Genomic DNA, 20,687 nt, shown 5'->3' on the forward strand with positions numbered 1-20,687 from the left:
GCAAACGATTAAATCCTTCCAATATAATTTTTTTTTTAAACGAGTTAAGAATTTAACTTTAATTAAATGAGTTGACTCTTCACATGGGATGATTACACTGAACAACACAATAAAGGGAATATTGAATGATCCCCAAAGATCCATCGCATCTGTAAAATGATGAGTCTAGAATCTAAAGCTTTGGTTGTTTTCCTCTCAGGCTTCCATGTCTTCTCCCTGGACCTCCTCAATGTCCACCTCTTGAACATTAGACTCTGAGGCCTCATCTTCACGCTCTCTTTCCAACCTTGTTGAGGATGGCTCGTTGTCAAGTTAAAAAAATCTTAAAATTTGCCTGGACGGCCACCAATTTTTGAACCCTTGTATTGGTCAGCCTGTTGTGTGCTTTGGTGTATGTGTTCCCAAACAAGGACCAGTTGTGCTCTGAGGCGGCTGATGTTGGTGGGATCTGGAGGATGATGGAGGCAACAGGGTAAAGAGCCTCAGATCCACAAAGTCCCTTCCACCAGGTGGCTGATGAGATATGTTTGCACGGCTGCCATATTGCATCTCCATCCCAAAGCCCTTGCTTGGAAGTGTACTTCACCAGACTGCCAAGAACCTTGCCCTCATCCAGGCCAAGGTGGCGAGACACGGTAATGATGACACCATAGGCCTTGTTGATCTCTGCACCAGACAGGATGCTCTTGCCAGTATACTTGGGGTCCAACATGGGCCCTGCGGCGTGTATGGGCTTCAAGCAGAAGTCTTCACGCTTTTTGATGTATTTCAGAACTGTCTCCATCTGCAGACTGTGTTATAGCCATTTCTTGGAGCAACTCCTTCCCCTCCAGGAGACCAAAATTATGACAACACCACCCAAATCGGTGTTGCTGGGCAGCTTCAATGTGGTGCTCTTATTCTTCTCACTTTGCTTGGTGAGGTAGATTGCTGCTATAACTTGATGACCCATTACATACCTAACCATTTCCTTGGCTTTCTTGTAGAGTGTAACCATTGTTTCAGTGCCATGGTGTCCTTGGGCAGCAGATTCAATACATGAGCAGCACAGACAATGGGTTTGATTGGAGAGTAGGACTCCTCCACTTTAGACCAAGCAGCCTTCGTGTTCGCAGCATTGTCTGTCACCAGTGCAAATCCCTTCTGTGGTCCAAGATTACTGCCTTCAGCTCATCTGCAATGTATAGACCGGTGTGTCTGTTGTCCCTTGTGTCTGTGCTCTTGTAGAATACTGGTTGAGGGGTGGAGATTATGTAGTTAATCATTCCTTGCCCACGAACATTCGACCACCCATCAGAGATGATTGCAATACAGTCTGCTTTTTCTATGATTTACTTGACCTTCACTTGAACTCTGTTGAACTCTGCATCCAGCAAATTAGTAGATAAAGCATGTCTGGTTGGAGGGGTGTATGCTGAGTGAAGTACATTCAAAAATCTCGTCCAATACACATTGCCTGTGAGCATCAGATGTGAACCAGTTGCATACACAGTTCGAACAAAACATTCATCAGCATTTCTCTGACTACGTTCCTCCATTGAGCCAAAATAACTTCTGATTCCAGGAGGACCACGAGCTGTTGCTATCAATAAGGTGTCTGATTCATAATTTTCACCTCAAATAGAAGTAGAGGGACTTTTGTCAGAGGTTGCTTGTTGTGAGAGCTGAGGGAACTTTATGCACTTGGCCAGATGATTCTGCATCTTGTTGCATTCTTTACATATGATTCATATATAGCTGCAGTGAAATGTCTCCACACATTAGATAGTGCCCGTGGCGTTTTCCTGTAAAGATTGAGAAAAAAAGATGTTAAAAAAACAACAAATACAATTCCATGTACAGATAAATAGTTAAGCAGTTAGATTAAACAAATCCTGTGTAAGATAAATGTTTTGAAATGAAACATGTATGGGAAACAGATGAATTAACACTCCTCAGTTAGCAGGCTCAAGCAAGCTAAAACCCACATGGTAGCAAAAACTAACTAGCAGAAACTGTTTTCACAAGTTATTTAAGTAGGCTACTATTTACTAGTTAACAAAAAATAATGTATGTCATATAAAATATCCAACCCACCCAGTACTGTAATCAAATCTTACCAGAAAGCATGTAGTCCTTGGCTCAGACAGTGTAGTAGTGTGGGCTCAATAGCATCTCATTAGTGTGCAAGGTCTTGAGAATCAGCTGTACATGCCATAGAAGAGTGCACTGCACAGGTGATGGAAGAATGCAATTCCATTGAATTTGGGATAGTTTAAACAAAATATGCCACAAGACCTAGAATTGCCTTATGTGTATCCCACAAAAAAAGGTTCACTGTTATAAGCTAACTTTTTTGATGAATTTAAGCAAAATTCTCCAAATTCCTGGGCTTAACTTCACATGGAAAATATCCGGAAACATTCCGGAAATTTACCAGAAAGTTTCTGACCCTTTGTAACTCTACTTGTGATAATTAGCACCCTAAAGTAAAAAACTTTTTAAACTAACATTATCTGAAGGTCTTATTACAAAGTAGTTGTTTTTCATGCTGCCATTCATTTGTCCTTTAGAAACAAAAAGCCCATTGCCTCGTGAGCATATTTTCTAATATCAAGCCGTGTCCTGAATAAATGAGATGTTCTTCTTTCTGTCATTCTCTTCAATCGCCCATTGTCCCTTTCAGTTGAGAACAATGGTAAGTCCCTTTCTGCTCAGAACTATGCAAATGCCTGCTAGTGGGCCTATTTTGATTAACCCCATTCAAATATATTGTATTCTTATTACAAATACACCATTCAAATGAAAATGTTCTCCTAACATTAGCCTCTAGAATGACAATGATTAGCAACAGTTGCAGAGCCTTCACCATAGTTGAAAAAAAAGACTAACAACTTATAAGTCAACTTCAACCAACATCAAATCATGAAATGGTTTTCTATTTGAAAATATGTAACAACTAATGGGTGCAGTGCAGACCAGCCATCTTCAAAATAATTTGATCATATTGAGATATTTCTCTCCTTTCATTTCACTCATATCTAGTCAACACATCATTAATAATGCTGTAAGATGTAGTGTGTGGTAGAGGGGTGGGAGATGGGGAATTCCCTCCAACCAAGTTAAGGCCCCCACACCGCCTACACATACAGTTTTTATGATGAATAATTCTTGTTTTATTTTGCCTAAAAATGTTCCACTCAGCACTTGACCTACCCATAAACCATTGGCCCAATCTGGAAAGGTACTCTCTTATTACAGAAATATATTTTTATCAGGGATCAACTGTTTCATTGTTTGAGATAAAAGTTGAGATAAATACAAAAAAACTAATGAAAATAGCTATTTTAGATTTGTCTAAGATAAGCCTGAGTAAAATAATCAACATGGACTAAAAAGCAACAAATAAATACAAATTAAATAGACTCAATATTTATTGTTTTAACAAAATGAGATAATTTTGCCTCAACAGCATAAAAGGCTTCCCTATGAAACAGTCCCCCTCGCTTTCAATTCACATTCAAATATGATTTATTGGCATGACAATCTGCGAGCTGCAATGTTGCCAACGCAATTAATAATGAAACAACTTATTTTTGCCTCTCTATTTTTCCTTCTATAATACTCTCACCAAATACTACCGAGCACAGACCTAAAAGATGTGAGACGAGTTCAGGTTTCACAATAATAAGAAATCCACCTAACACCTACTGAACCAATGAAGGGGACATGCAGAATCAAACATACTGTACCTATTGCTGGGACAGGGTTTCAAACATTTTGGATTCTACATTGAAATGTGTTTGAGTCATAACTCTATAACACCTTTGATTTTAGACTCAGGGATTTGATGGCTTTATACTCTATTCTGTGTTGTTTTTCTGCCTCGCCTGTTTGAGAGCAGCGCTGTGCTGTTGCTTAACCCTGTCTGCTGCCGAGATGTTCAAGGTGAACAGAACTGTTGCTGCCAATAAAACGGATTACCTGATCCCAAAGGTGTGGATGAGGTGTGTGTGTGTGTGTGTGTGTGTGTGTGCGTGCGTGCGCGCGCGCGTGTAAACAGTATGTGTGTGTGTGTGCGTGTGTGCGTGCGTGCGTGTAAACCGTATGTGTGCGTGTGTGCGTGCGTGCGTGCATGCGTGCGTGTAAAAGGAATGTGTGTGATGTGAGTCTGGGTGTAAAGGAAAGAGAGATGAGAAAGAAAGGATATATGGATGGACAGACTGGGAGAAGGGGGAGTATTGGGGGAAAGAGAGTGGGTATAGAAAAAAAGCATTGTGCAGGTACTGTGTGTGTGTGTGTGTGTGTGTGTGTGTGTGTGTGTGTGTGTGTGTGTGAACTACAGTATCTTTCATAATGAATCATTCTTAAACTTCATCATCAATATGCCAAAGTCAAGTAAGAAGGGATTCTGATTTGCAGTATGATGCAGGCCTGGGTCAAAACGTTGTCATAACAAACACACTTTGGAGAGATTAGATCGAAGTGTGTAGTCTTTCTTTTTATACGAGTGAGGATTTAAACTTTCATCAACTGACAAGTGCCTGCCTTGTGTCTGAGCCCTGAAACCCACTGGTGGTGAATTTGTTGTTGTGTATTTACCCAGGGTAGCCGGGATCCATCGGAGTGAGCAGGGCCATCTCGTTTCCACAGGGGTCCAGTCTGTTTGGCGCTGAGATGCGTCTGGTGGGGATTGGGAGGCACACGGAACTACCAGAGGGAACAGAAAGTTCAAGGGTCACGACAGAGTCATAGAAGGATGGAAGGAAGAACCCTTAGGCACAGATCTTGGATCAGCTCAGCATCCTTAAACTAGGCCATTAACCATCTGGGTGGGAATGTAAAACTAACCTTAGATTAGCTTCTAGAGAACAATGACAAAAATGCTTTACCTAACCATCATATATACAGGTTAACCTCATTGAGATATTTTTCAAGAAACATGAATGGTAAGACATTTACTATTGCAGAAATTAGGGATGATGGGCACGATTAATCGAATATTCAAGTATCCGAATAGACATTACTATTTGATCATTATTACATTTTAGTCATTTAGCAATGCTCTTATCCAGAGCGACTTACACGATCACTTGCGAGAGTCTTAAATAAAAATACAATTATAGGCCCATTTTAACAATGAAAAGGCTTTTTAAATCAAATTACATTATCTAGATGACATTGCTACACACAAGGACATTTGAAATTCCTAATTTAATAAAGCAAACTTTTGAATTGAGTTTTTATGACGTGCACCCCATGAAAAAGACATACAACAGGGAATGTGAATTACTGTGTGGGTTTATAATTCATGGACATTTTTGTATGGGTTGATACATTTTTAAAAGGGAAAATCAGGTCTGAAATTTCAAAGTGGAAATTACAAACTTCAGAAGCCTTTTTAAACCTCAAATCCACTAAACATTTTACATTTTACATTTTACATACAAGTTCTCCACCAAAAGGGTAATCAAATTAAGTTCCTACATCTGTATGTCTTCACACCCCAGAGGTAAATATATGGCCGAAGCACCTTCGGCAGCCATTACAGCTGTGATTATTTAAAAAAAGATTCTACCAACTTTGCACAACTCGTAGGGCAACATATATTCATTGTTTTTGTCAAAATTACTCAAACTCAGTAAATTTGGGTAGCAATATTCAAACATTGTCTCTGATTTTCAAGCAAAGTTAAGTCAGGACTGCGACTGGACCACTCAGGAACACTCAACACCTCTTGGAAAGCCATTCTGGGGTGTTTTTAGCATTCAAGTTTGTGTAATTGTCCCGCTGAAAAATAAAACTATTATATAATTAGGTTTTCAGAAAACTGAATGAAGCGGGTTTTCCTCTAAGTTTTACCACAGTCCTAATTAAGAGATTCTAAGTAAACCAGTATCAATATTTTCAGTAAATAAAATAAAACCGTTGTCATGGATATGGGAGACTGTGTGAGTGGCATGCAGTAGATTAAATGATGTCCAATCACAATTGATAGAAATTATGCAAATTGCTGATGTAGAATGGCATAACAATGGTGGGCCATAACTGATGTATACATCCATCATTCATTTTCATGAATTATTCACATTGACTGAGATAGTTTTGTAAGATATTGTGGTGATTGACTTCAGCATATTACTCTGATTACATGACTATGAAAAACATTAGAATTATTTTTTTTAAAGTACCAGGCATGCTGTGCACACCTCAGCAAATGTGTTTCTGACTATAGCGAAGGTGAAGACAGTTTCATATATGCGTGCAAAGGGTGTGAATTGCTCTGAAACGACACTTTCACACATTTATATGAGTCAGAACAGAAACCAAAAACAATCGTTCCCCAGCCCAATATTTTAGGAACTTGACCGAAATTTTTATTTTTTGGATAAATGTAATTTTCCCTTGTTTAACTAATTCATGACACTTCTACTTCGTAATGACAAGAAATGAAACAGAGTGAAAAAGGGTTAACTGCAATGTAAGCAATAGAATATGTGTTGCTACATATGATGTTTATTAGCTAAATTACCATTCCTTTCAGTGAGATTGATCCTTTTGCAGACAGTAAATATGGGATTGAAGAAGTTGAGCTTTAATGGAACAATTTGTCATTGTTGTAAATAAATGATTGGTATAATGTTTTTGAATAACATTCATATTGAGTGATATAGCATAGCGCAACTTGTTATTAGACTGCACAATCCTCCCTTGAAAAGGCATGGGTACAGTATCCTATTAAGAGCTATTTGTGAAACCACAGTCTCCAATTCGTTAGCTCCATCGCCCTACAGCCCCTAGACTAAGGGAAGGGAGGGAAGCTACGGCTAATTAACACAAAGCCTTTAGTTAATTAATAAAGTAAGTTAATTATCCATTTCCTACAGACAGGAACACTGTGTTTGAACTAAAACACAATAAAGGTGAAATTAAAACAACATGAAATAATATTTTAATCTGGCCATGATGGCTGCCTCAGGAACATACAATTCTTTATTAATATTTGATTGTGTTATGTCCCTTAAAGCTAGAGTCATTAACTGGACTGGAAGGTTGCAAGTTCAAACCCCTGAGCTGACACGGTACTAATCTGTCATTCTGCCCCTGAACAGGCAGTTAACCCACTGTTCCTAGGCTGTCATTGAAAATAAGAATTTGTTCTTAGCTGACTTGCCTAGTTAAATAAAGGTCAAATAAATAAAAATAAAAACACTAACAGAGCATCTACCTGCTTCTGTTTTGGTAAAAAGCTGATGGAACTAGCTGCAGTACCCCATGAGGAAGGGGACACACCCAGACAATCAGACTCGGACAATCGGCCCTGGTGGCACAAAATAATAAAAAGGTATGACTGCACAGAGATGCTTGGGAAAATGGTCATAACAGGGGACCAGTGTGTGTTTCTGGGGAGGGGGGCATCAGCTAGGACTTGACATTGGGGAGATTTGATTAACCAATCTTGCTCAATATTCCATGCCTTCTCAAACAGCTACAAAAGTCTTCTCTTGAGTTGGGCTCGGGGATGGAACAGCTGTTGAACATCTGAGCTTGTGGTTGTTTGTGCGGGAAAGGTGGGGAGTGTGTGTGTGTGTGTGTGTGTCCCACATCTGTTGATATGGGGTAAGGATGTTAGGGACAATACAGGTTGAATCACAATAATTGTTTGCCAAAAATGTAATTTTTGTAATGTGCAATCCTTTGTATCAACTGCCAACATTATTACACATATTATTATTTAATTGTGGAAATAAATAAAGATATATATTTTTAAATAAGTGTATACATTACAATGGAGGTGAGGGCGTTTGTCAGGAAATTCTTTTGTCAGTTAATCTGCTTCTGCTCTGTGGGTGGCACTGTGTGCTCTTTATAAAGAATGGGTCCCATAGGATATAAGTGGACTAGAGTGGTCTGCCAGTCACTCAAGTGTAATATATTATAAAAAATACAGTGAACTGGATGGAATATGGGGAAGTTTTTTTATCTTCAACATAGAAATGCTACCAAAAATAATTTACTAAAACTTGTTACAAATGACAGAGTAAACCATGATTCACCAAACTATATTTTGAAAGAGGAAGCAAAGTACTTTAAGCATATGTTTTCATTTAGGTCTCCTCCATCTCCACTAACCGAAGTCAACTGTAAGGATTTTTCCCTATTAATAATGTAAAATTAACAGCTGTACAGAAAGGCTCACGTGAAGGCCAAATTACAAAGGAGGAACTTCTTGGTGCAGTTAAAGCCTTTAAGTCTAGGAAAACTCCTGGCATACCAGTTGAGGTATAGCGCACCTTTTTTGATGTACTCAGGGGAGCTTTATAAGCATGTTTTAACCACTGCTATAAAAATGGTAGATTATCAGATACTCAACAAGGTGGTCTGAGTTCATTATTACTGAAACAGGACACAAGTGATAAAAAATTGGAATCCCCTTAAACTTCAGTGTTGTGATGCAAAAATTCTAGCAAGGTGCATAGCGCATAGAATTAAAAAGGTATTGTCAGATATTATTCATCCTAATCAGACAGGTTTTTTACATGGATGATACATTGGAGATAATTTAAGAAAGGTACTGGAAACAATAGAACACTATGAAAAATCTGGGAAACCAGGCCTGTTATTCATAGCTGACTTTGAAAAGGCTTTTGATGAAGTACAACTGGAATTTATATATAAATGCCTGGAATATTTCCATTTAGGAGAATCTCTTTTACAATGAATAAAAGTTATGTATAGTAACCCTAGGTGTAAAATAGTAAATAATGGCTACTGCTCAGAAAGTATTAAACTGTCAAGAGGAGTAAAACAAGGTTGTCCACTATCGGAATATCTATTTATTATGACCATCAAAATGTTAACTTTAAAAATCAGATCCAACAATTATATCAAGGTTCTAGAAATCCAAGTGTACTACATTACGTATTGGATCACAATTTTTTAAAACTTTGACATTACCGTGTAGTTTACCAATAAAAGGATCTGATGGTGAAGTGGACATACTCAGTATTCATATCCCGAAAGAAAGAAATTATCTCAATACAATACATTTTAATAGAAAGTTGGCAAAAATAGATACGATCTTGCTACCTTGGAAAGGAAAATACCTGTCTATTTGTGGGAAAAAATCACCATGATTAACTCTTTAGTCATATCCCAGTTTACCTATTTGCTTATGTCCTTGCCTACACCTAGCAACATGTTTTTTAAATTATATGAGCAAAAAAAAAATTTCAATTTTATTTGGAAGACAAAATGAAATGGGCCTATTAATATAATGAATATGAATTCGGAGGTCATAAATGATTCAATATTAAAGCATTAGACCATTAGATTAAAGGATTCCGTCATACAAAAGTTACACTAGATACACACGCAGATTAGTAAAAATGTCTCACCTCATGTTAAAAAATGGCATTTGTAATCTGAATAAAGGGGACTTTATTCAGATTACAACCTCTCACTTTTGGTTATTTGAAAATGACATCAAATATAGCTATTTTTAAAACATGCCATAGAAAGTTGGTTGCAATTAAGAGTTTAATCCACCAGAAAAGACAATAACAAATATTATAACAAATATTATGGTTAAACTCAAATATACTATGGATAAAAAAATATATATTTTTGGACAAAAGGTTTACAAAAGGTATAATGATGACATCATACGTAGGACTGGTGGAGTTATTTCACACATGCATCTGACAGAAATATATGGACATGTCTGCTCTATTCAATATTATAACCAACTAATTGAAGCATTACCGCAAAAAAAGGGAAGAGGCAAGTGGAACGGGGAGAAAGTAAGGAACTTGACTGTCGGCTCTGCATTAAAGACCAAAATTTGCTAAAGAACATTGTGATAAATAAAAAAGTATACCAGTTTCATTTAAGGACCAAAACATTGACAGCTGTGCCATATAGATTGCAAAATAGTTGGGAAGAGATTTTCGATGTACCGCTTCCATGGCACATGGTTTATGAACTGATACACAAAACAAAGCTGGATTCAAAACTAAGGGTTTTCCAATTAACATTTTTATAAAAAATTATTGCAACCAATAGAATGTTATATATGGGGGATACAACCATCCCAGCTTTGCTAATAAGAGACAGAATCATTAGATAATTATTTTGCTTGTTTTTGGTTGCAGGATCATGAATGGCTGAAAAATTGCAACATTTGCCTGCAGCAAATAGCACTGCTGGGTGATTTAAAAAGTAATTGTCAATCGATAAATAATATAATAATACTATTAGCAAAAATGTTATCTTTAATTTACAATATGTAGAATCTATGAGAATGTTATCTTTAATTTACAATATGTAGAATCTATGAGAATGTTGTCTTTAATTTACAATATGTAGAATCTATGAGAATGTTATCTTTAATTTACAATATGTAGAATCTATGAGAATGTTATCTTTAATTTACAATATGTAGAATCTATGAGAATGTTATCTTTAATTTACAATATGTAGAATCTATGAGAATGTTATCTTTAATTTACAATATGTAGAATCTATGAGAATGTTATCTTTAATTTACAATATGTAGAATCTATGAGAATGTTATCTTTAATTTACAATATGTAGAATCTATGAGAATGTTATCTTTAATTTACAATATGTAGAATCTATGAGAATGTTATCTTTCATTTACAATATGTAGAATCTATGAGAATGTTATCTTTAATTTACAATATGTAGAATCTATGAGAATGTTATCTTTAATTTACAATATGTAGAATCTATGAGAATGTTATCTTTAATTTACAATATGTAGAATCTATGAGAATGTTATCTTTAATTTACAATATGTAGAATCTATGAGAATGTTATCTTTAATTTACAATATGTAGAATCTATGAGAATGTTATCTTTAATTTACAATATGTAGAATCTATGAGAATGTTATCTTTAATTTACAATATGTAGAATCTATGAGAATGTTATCTTTAATTTACAATATGTAGAATCTATGAGAATATAAAGGTCCAGAACATTTGTGAAACATCACAGCACTATTGAAAAATATATGGCAAATAAACTGGATGGTGTTCAGAGGTAGATGGGAGGGGTTGAGTGGAGCTGAAGGATGGGACTGGATGGTGTTCAGAGATAGATGGGAGGGGTTGAGTGGAGCTGAAGGATGGGACTGGATGGTGTTCAGAGATAGATGGGAGGGGTTGAGTGGAGCTGAAGGATGGGACTGGATGGTGTTCAGAGGTAGATGGGAGGGGTTGAGTGGAGCTGAAGGATGGGACTGGATGGTGTTCAGAGATAGATGGGAGGGGTTGAGTGGAGCTGAAGGATGGGACTGGATGGTGTTCAGAGATAGATGGGAGGGGTTGAGTGAAGCTGAAGTATGGGACTGGATGGTGTTCAGAGATAGATGGGAGGGGTTGAGTGGAGCTGAAGGATGGGACTGGATGGTGTTCAGAGGTAGATGGGAGGGGTTGAGTGGAGCTGAAGGATGGGACTGGATGGTGTTCAGAGATAGATGGGAGGGGTTGAGTGGAGCTGAAGGATGGGACTGGATGGTGTTCAGAGATAGATGGGAGGGGTTGAGTGAAGCTGAAGTATGGGACTGGATGGTGTTCAGAGATAGATGGGAGGGGTTGAGTGGAGCTGAAGGATGGGACTGGATGGTGTTCAGAGATAGATGGGAGGGGTTGAGTGGAGCTGAAGGATGGGACTGGATGGTGTTCAGAGATAGATGGGAGGGGTTGAGTGGAGCTGAAGGATGGGACTGGATGGTGTTCAGAGGTAGATGGGAAGGGTTGAGTGGAGCTGAAGGATGGGACTGGATGGTGTTCAGAGATAGATGGGAGGGGTTGAGTGGAGCTGAAGGATGGGACTGGATAGTGTTCAGAGATAGATGGGAGGGGTTGAGTGGAGCTGAAGGATGGGACTGGATGGTGTTCAGAGATAGATGGGAGGGGTTGAGTGGAGCTGAAGGATGGGACTGGATGGTGTTCAGAGATAGATGGGAGGGGTTGAGTGGAGCTGAAGGATGGGACTGGATGGTGTTCAGAGATAGATGGGAGGGGTTGAGTGGAGCTGAAGTATGGGACTGGATGGTGTTCAGAGATAGATGGGAGGGGTTGAGTGGAGCTGAAGTATGGGACTGGATGGTGTTCAGAGATAGATGGGAGGGGTTGAGTGAAGCTGAAGGATGGGACTGGATGGTGTTCAGAGATAGATGGGAGGGGTTGAGTGGAGCTGAAGGATGGGACTGTATGGTGTTCAGAGATAGATGGGAGGGGTTGAGTGGAGCTGAAGGATGGGACTGGATGGTGTTCAGAGATAGATGGGAGGGGTTGAGTGGAGCTGAAGGATGGGACTGGATGGTGTTCAGAGATAGATGGGAGGGGTTGAGTGGAGCTGAAGGATGGGACTAGATGGTGTTCAGAGATAGATGGGAGGGGTTGAGTGGAGCTGAAGGATGGGACTAGATGGTGTTCAGAGATAGTTGGGAGGGGTTGAGTGGAGCTGAAGGATGGGACTGGATGGTGTTCAGAGATAGATGGGAGGGGTTGAGTGGAGCTGAAGGATGGGACTGGATGTTGTTCAGAGATAGATGGGAGGGGTTGAGTGGAGCTGAAGGATGGGACTGGATGGTGTTCAGAGATAGATGGGAGGGGTTGAGTGGAGCTGAAGGATGGGACTGGATGGTGTTCAGAGATAGATGGGAGGGGTTGAGTGGAGCTGAAATGGGACTGGATGGTGTTCAGAGATAGATGGGAGGGGTTGAGTGGAGCTGAAGGATGGGACTGGATGGTGTTCAGAGATAGATGGGAGGGGTTGAGTGGAGCTGAAGGATGGGACTAAAAACAAACAAAAGACAACTATTGTAAAATTTATTGTGTCCATAAAATGTATATAGTATGCATAAGCTGGATGTAGAAACCTAAGTGTTGTTGTCCATTAGTTTACTCCAATTAGGGGAGGGATGGTATGGTTAAGGGAAAATAATAAAGGAAAATAGATTTTATATACAGTATCAGTCAAACGTTTGGACAAACCTACTCATTCAAGAGTTTTTCTTTATTTTTACTATTTTCTACATTGTAGAATAATAGTGAAGATATCAAAACTATGAAATAACACATATGGAATCATGTAGTAACCAAAAAAGTGTTAAACAAATCCAAATATATTTTAGAGTTGAGATTCTTCAAAGTAGCCACTCTTTGCCTTGAGTAAAGCACTTAAACAGCTGCAGCCTGAATAATTGGTCTTTAGTTTGTAGATTTCTTAGCCATTTCGACTTGGGAACTCCCGTCCCTGCGTTTTTTACTCTTTGTAAATTTTGTCATAAGTCCTTTTATTAACTCTGTGGAAAGGGGCCTTCTATGACCTTTGGGTATAGTGTCTGTGCTCACAGGGGCGTGGCCACTGACCGATCATAAGTTACTATGAAAAACAACTCTCATTTAGAAGACTAAGATCACATTGTTATCTTTCCAAAAGTATTCTTATGCTTAATCATTTATTTTATACAACATTCTGATGCAAACCCCATTATTGAGAATTGTATACAAACAAAAAAACAGTAATGTGTGTCTCCTGTCCTTCATGAGGTCACCAAATGAAACAAACTCGACATGACTGTTCCTTAAGTGTCCACGGACCACTCCAACTGCTTGTAATATAGAAATACTGTTCAATTATTCAACCTTTTGATGTGAAGTGTCTTTTGATTTGTTTAAACACTTTTTGGGTTACTACATGATTACAAATGTTTTATTTCATAGTATTGATATCTTCACTATTATTCTACAATGTAGAAAGTAGTTTAAAAAAATAAAAAATATATAGGTGATTGGAAATGATGCAGACAATGACATTGATGGAAGCCACAATCTATCTGCAATTTTAAAGCTAATTAACCTGCAAAAAAAAAAAATTCATTCAAAATTACAAAAAAAATTATAAAATAAAAAGCTGATGGATGGACCTGGAGAAATGTCACCATCTCAGATTAATAGACAGAGCAATGGATGTAAGGACTGGCCATCCATGATATCAACATGATAGCTTTAACCATATTATGAGGCAATACAGTGTTTGTTTACATTTACATCGTTTACAAACATTGGAGTAAAGAAGCTTATATTTTGGGTTCTGATGGAGTACGACAGTTGAACTAATCTCAAGAGGCATTTATAGGTTATATTCTTCAAGAATCAATGGGTACATAACATTCATTTAGAAGTCCAAAAATGAATGTAGCAACTGCTGATTGCCCATTTAAGTTATATTCTTCAAGAATCTGTGGGTATACTATATGATATAATTAATTTATAAGTCCAAAAATTGATGTAGCAACTAAGGATTCTAGCTTTAAGGGCTTAGCACTAACCCCCCTCACACACACACACACGTGCACACACACGTGCACACGCATGCTCATGCACAAATGCACAAGCACACGCACACACAAACACAGTTAGTCTACACCTGTTGTCTACAAAGCATGTGACAAATAACATTTGATTTTATTTGACACACACACACTTCCAATCCCTTTGCTAACCATTAACGTGTGCACTGGGCCATATCTAAGTGGTATTTACAGTTATCACACGGCCCACTGTTACACGCTCCCTGCTCAAAATGTGATTCACCCCAACACTAACAGAGACACAGCACCAGTATCCTGAAATAATCTACCATCCTCCTAGGGCAGACACACTACATGACCAAAAGTATGTGGACACCTGCTCGTCAAACATCTCATTCCAAAATCATGGGCATTAATATGGAGTTGGTCCCCCTTTGCTGCTATAACAGCCTTCACTCTTTTGGGAAGGCTTTCCACTAGATGTTGAAACATTCTTGCTCAGCCACAAGAGCATTAGTGAGGTAGGGCACTGATTTTTTGGCGATTAGGCCTGGCTCGCAGTTGGCATTCCAATTCATCCCAAAGATGTTAGATGGGGTTGTGGACACGGCTCTGTGCAGGCCAGTCAAGTTCTTCCACACCGATCTCGATAAACCATTTCTGTATGGACCTCGCTTTGTGCACGAGGGCATTGTCATGCTGAAACAGGAAAGGGCCATCCCCAAACTGTTGCCACAAAGTTTGTCTAGAATGCCATTGTATACTGTAGAGTAAAGTTTTCCCTTCACTAGAACTAAGGGGCTCGAACCATGAAAAACAGCTCCAGACCATTATTCCTCCTCCTCCAAACTATACAGTTGGCACTATGCATTGGGGCAGGTAGCTTTCACCTGGCATCAACAAAACCCAGATTCGTCCATCGGAATGCCAGATGGTGAAGCGTGATTCATCACTCCAGAGAACGCATTTCCACTGCTCCAGAGTCCAATGCGGCGAGCTTTACACCACTCCAGACGCTTGGCATTGCGCATGGTGATTTTAGGCTTGTGTGCGGGTGCTCGGCCATGGAGACCCATTTCATGAAGCTCCCGAAGAACAGTTCTTGTGCTGTCGTTGCTTCCAGAGGCAGTTTGGAACTCAGTAGTGAGTGTTGCAACCGAGGACAGAGGAGTTTTACGCACTACACGCTTCAGGACTTGACGGTCCCATTCGGTGAGCTTGTGTGGCCTACCACCAGTGGTTGAAAAAGTACCCAACTGTCATCATTGAGTAAAAGTAAAGATACCTTAATAGAAAATTACTCAAGTAAAAGTAAAAGTCAGCCAGTAAAATTCTACTTGAGTAAAATTCTAAAAAGTATTTTGTTTCAAATATACTTAAAATCTTGAAACTAGCAATCCCGGATCCGGGATCGTAATCATAGCCTCAAACGAATTAGCATAACGCAGTGGACATAAATACCCCTAGAAACTTTTCCTATTCATGAAAATCGCAAATGAAATGAATGAAATATATTCAAACACAAGCTTAGCCTTTTGTTAACAACACTGTCATCTCAGATTTTCAAAATATGCTTTACAGCCAACGCTAGACAAGCATTTGTGTAAGTTTATCATGGCATAATGCTATGCTAGGCTCTGCTGGCAGCAGGCAACATTTTCACGAAAATAAGAAAAGCAACTACATTAAATAATTTACCTTTGAAGAACTTCGGATGCTTTCACTCAGGAGACTCCCAGTTAGATAGCAAATGTTCCTTTTTTCCAAGAATATTATTTTTGTAGGCGAAATAGCTCCCGTTTGTTCATCATGCTTGGCTGAGAAATCGACCGGAAAATGCTACCTATACAACGCCAAACTTTTTTCAAAATGAGCTCCATAATATCGACAGAAACACGGCAAATGTTGTTTAGGATCCATCCTCAAGGTGTTTTTAACATATATATTTGATAATATATCCGTCGAGGCAATTGGTTTCTCATAAGAAGCGATTGGAAAAATGGCTACCTCAGTATTTTACGCAAGATTTTCTGCGGGAGACACCATGTGACCACTTGCTATATATGGTCCCTTACAGCCATTCTTCAATGGAAATGCGTAAAAAGACGTCACAATGCTGTAGACACCTTGGGGAATACGTGGAAAACGTAAGCTCATTCCTAGCTCCTTCACAGCCATATAAGGAATCATTGGCATGAGGCGGTTTCAAAAAATGCGGCACTTCCTGGTTGGATTTTTATCTGGGTTTCGCCTGTAACATCAGTTCTGTGGCCCTCACAGACAATATCTTTGCAGTTTTGGAAACGTCAGAGTGTTTTCTATCCAAAGCTGTCAATTATATGCATAGTCGAGCATCTTTTTGTGACAAAATATCTTGTTTAAAACGGGAACGTTTTTCATCCCAAAATTTTAATAGCGCCCCCTAATGCTTAAATGGTTTTAAGTATCAAACGTAAAAGTATAAATACTTTCAAATTCCTTATATTAAGCAAACTGGATGAAATCATTTACAAACAAACATGTGTTTAGTGAGTCCGCCAGATCAGAGGCAGTAGGGATGACCAGGGACTTTCGGTTGATAAGTGCGTGAATTTGACTATTTTCCTGTCGTGCTAAGCGTTCAAAATGTAACAAGTACTTTTGGGTGTCAAGGAAAATGTACAGAGTAAAATGTCAAATATTTTCTTAAGGAATAAAAGTCAAAAGTAAAAGTAGTCAAAAATATAAATAGTAAAGTACAGATTGTTACGGTGAGTGAATGAGGACCCAAAAGCGAACTAACTTAAACAGACCTTCTTTAATAACCAAACATAGGTAGGCTCAGATAGACCGGCAGATTCCGACAGGACAGGACAAGGTTACAGCAAACATGACGATAGTCTGGCTCAGGCATGAAACACAACAAACAAGAATCCGACAAGGACAGGAACAAAAACAGAGAGAGATATAGGGGACTAATCAGAGGGAAAAGGGGAACAGGTGGGAGAAGGGGTGACGAGGTAGTCAAGAGGAGACAAGGAACAGCTGGGGGAAAGCGGGGGAGAAAAGGTAACCTAATACGACCAGCAGGGGGAGACAGGGTGAAAGGAAAGGACAGAAAGACACAACATGACAATACATGACAGTACCCCCCCACTCACCGAGCGCCTCCTGGCGCACTCGAGGAGGAAACCTGGCGGCAACGGAGGAAATCCTCGATCAGCGCACGGTCCAGCACGTCCCGAGAGGGAACCCAACTCCTCTCCTCAGGACCGTACCCCTCCCAATCAACGAGGTACTGGTGACCACGGCCCCGAGGACGCATGTCCAAAATCCTGCGGACCCTGTAGATGGGTGCGCCCTCGACAAGGATGGGGGGGGGGGGGGGAAGACGAGCGGGGGCGCGAAGAACGGGCTTAATACAGGAGACATGGAAGACCGGGTGGACGCGACGAAGGTATCGCGGAAGAAGAAGTCGAACTGCGACAGGATTAATGACCCGAGAAATACGGAACGGACCAATGAACCGCGGGGTCAACTTGCGAGAAGCCGTCTTAAGGGGAAGGTTCTGAGTGGAGAGCCAAACTCTCTGACCGCGACAATATCTAGGACTCTTAGTTCTACGCTTATTAGCAGCCCTCACAGTCTGCGTCCTATAACGGCAAAGTGCAGACCTGACCCTCTTCCAGGTGCGCTCGCAACGTTGGACAAAAGCCTGAGCGGAGGGGACGCTGGACTCGGCGAACTGAGATGAGAACAGTGGAGGCTGGTACCCGAGGCTACTCTGAAAAGGAGATAGCCCGGTCGCAGACGAAGGAAGCGAGTTGTGGGCGTATTCTGCCCAGGGGAGCTGTTCTGACCAAGACGCAGGGTTGCGAAAAGAAAGACTGCGTAAGATGCGACCAATAGTCTGATTGGCCCGTTCTGCTTGACCGTTAGACTGGGGGTGAAAGCCGGAAGAGAGACTGACGGAAGCCCCAATCAAACGGCAAAACTCCCTCCAAAATTGAGACGTGAATTGCGGACCTCTGTCCGAAACGACGTCTGACGGAAGGCCATGAATTCTGAAAACATTCTCGATGATGATTTGTGCCGTCTCTTTAGCAGAAGGAAGCTTAGCAAGGGGAATGAAATGAGCCGCCTTAGAGAACCTATCGACAACCGTAAGAATAACAGTCTTCCCCGCTGACGAAGGCAGTCCGGTGACAAAATCTAAGGCGATGTGAGACCACGGTCGAGAGGGAATGGGAAGCGGCCTGAGACGGCCGGCAGGAGGGGAGTTACCGGACTTAGTCTGCGCGCAGACCGAACAAGCAGCCACGAAACGACGCGTGTCATGCTCCCGGGTGGGCCACCAAAAACGCTGGCGAATGGAAGCAAGCGTACCCCGAACGCCAGGGTGACCGGCTAACTTGGCAGAGTGAGCCCACTGAAGAACGGCCAGACGAGTAGGAACGGGAACGAAAAGAAGGTTCCTAGGACAAGCGCGCGGCGACGGAGTGTGAGTGAGCGCTTGCTTTACCTGCCTCTCAATTCCCCAGACAGTCAACCCGACAACACGCCCCTCAGGGAGAATCCCCTCGGGGTCAGTGGAGGCTACTGAAGAACTGAAGAGACGAGATAAAGCATCAGGCTTGGTGTTCTTAGAGCCCGGACGATAAGAAATCACGAACTCGAAACGAGCGAAAAACAGCGCCCAACGCGCCTGACGCGCATTAAGTCGTTTGGCAGAACGGATGTACTCAAGGTTCCTATGGTCAGTCCAAACGACAAAAGGAACGGTCGCCCCCTCCAACCACTGTCGCCATTCGCCTAGGGCTAACCGGATGGCGAGCAGTTCGCGGTTTCCCACATCATAGTTACGTTCCGACGGCGACAGGCGATGAGAAAAATACGCGCATGGGTGGACCTTGTCGTCAGAGAGGGAGCGCTGAGAAAGAATGGCTCCCACGCCCACCTCTGACGCGTCAACCTCGACAACGAACTGTCTAGAGACGTCAGGTGTAACAAGGATAGGAGCGGATGTAAAACGATTCTTGAGGAGATCAAAAGCTCCCTGGGCGGAAACGGACCACTTAAAGCACGTCTTGACAGAAGTAAGGGCTGTGAGAGGAGCTGCCACCTGACCGAAATTACGGATGAAACGACGATAGAAGTTCGCGAAGCCGAGAAAGCGCTGCAGCTCGACGCGTGACTTAGGGGCGGGCCAATCAATGACAGCTTGGACCTTAGCGGGATCCATCTTAATGCCTTCAGCGGAAATAACAGAACCGAGAAATGTGACGGAGGAGGCATGAAAAGTGCACTTCTCAGCCTTCACAAAAAGACAATTCTCTAAAAGGCGCTGGAGGACACGTCGAACGTGCTGAAGATGAATCTGGAGTGACGGTGAAAAAATCAGGATATCGTCAAGGTAAACGAAAACAAAGATGTTCAGCATGTCTCTCAGGACATCATTGACTAATGCCTGAAAGACAGCTGGAGCGTTAGCGAGGCCGAAAGGAAGAACCCGGTATTCAAAGTGCCCTAACGGAGTGTTAAACGCCGTCTTCCACTCGTCCCCCTCCCTGATGCGCACGAGATGGTAAGCGTTACGAAGGTCCAACTTAGTGAAAAACCTGGCTCCCTGCAGGATCTCGAAGGCTGAAGACATAAGAGGAAGCGGATAACGATTCTTAACTGTTATGTCATTCAGCCCTCGATAATCTATGCAGGGGCGCAGAGACCCGTCCTTCTTCTTGACAAAAAAAAACCCCGCTCCGGCGGGAGAGGAGGAGGGGACTATGGTACCGGCGTCAAGAGCTACAGACAAATAATCCTCGAGAGCCTTACGTTCGGGAGCCGACAGAGAGTATAGCCTACCCCGGGGGGGAGTGGTTCCCGGAAGGAGATCAATACTACAATCATACGACCGGTGTGGAGGAAGAGAGGTGGCCCTGGACCGACTGAACACCGTGCGCAGATCGTGATATTCCTCCGGCACCCCTGTCAAATCACCAGGCTCCTCCTGTGAAGAAGAGACAGAGGAAACAGGAGGGATAGCAGACATTAAACATTTCACATGACAAGAGACGTTCCAGGAGAGGATAGAATTACTAGACCAATTAATGGAAGGATTATGACAAACTAGCCAGGGATGGCCCAAAACAACAGGTGTAAAAGGTGAACGAAAAATCAAAAAAGAAATGGTTTCGCTATGATTACCAGAAACAGTGAGGGTTAAAGGTAGCGTCTCACGCTGAATCCTGGGGAGAGGACTACCATCCAGGGCGAACAAGGCCGTGGACTCCCTTAACTGTCTGAGAGGAATGTCATGTTCCCGAGCCCAGGTCTCGTCCATAAAACAGCCCTCCGCCCCAGAGTCTATTAAGGCACTGCA

General features: G+C 41.2%; 1 protein-coding gene across 1 annotated transcript in view; it reads right to left on the reverse strand.

The window, feature by feature from the left end:
- The window catches only part of tox (thymocyte selection-associated high mobility group box), a 101,763-nt gene that overhangs the window by 33,964 nt on the left and 47,112 nt on the right, over positions 1-20,687 (reverse strand). Inside the window, exon 3 of the mRNA XM_036966420.1 lies at positions 4,582-4,689. Coding sequence (XP_036822315.1) covers positions 4,582-4,689 — 108 coding nt within the window. The remainder of the gene's footprint in view (positions 1-4,581; positions 4,690-20,687) is intronic.

Source organism: Oncorhynchus mykiss, chromosome 28 (assembly GCF_013265735.2).
Source record: "Oncorhynchus mykiss isolate Arlee chromosome 28, USDA_OmykA_1.1, whole genome shotgun sequence".
Taxonomy (NCBI): Eukaryota; Metazoa; Chordata; class Actinopteri; order Salmoniformes; family Salmonidae; genus Oncorhynchus; species Oncorhynchus mykiss.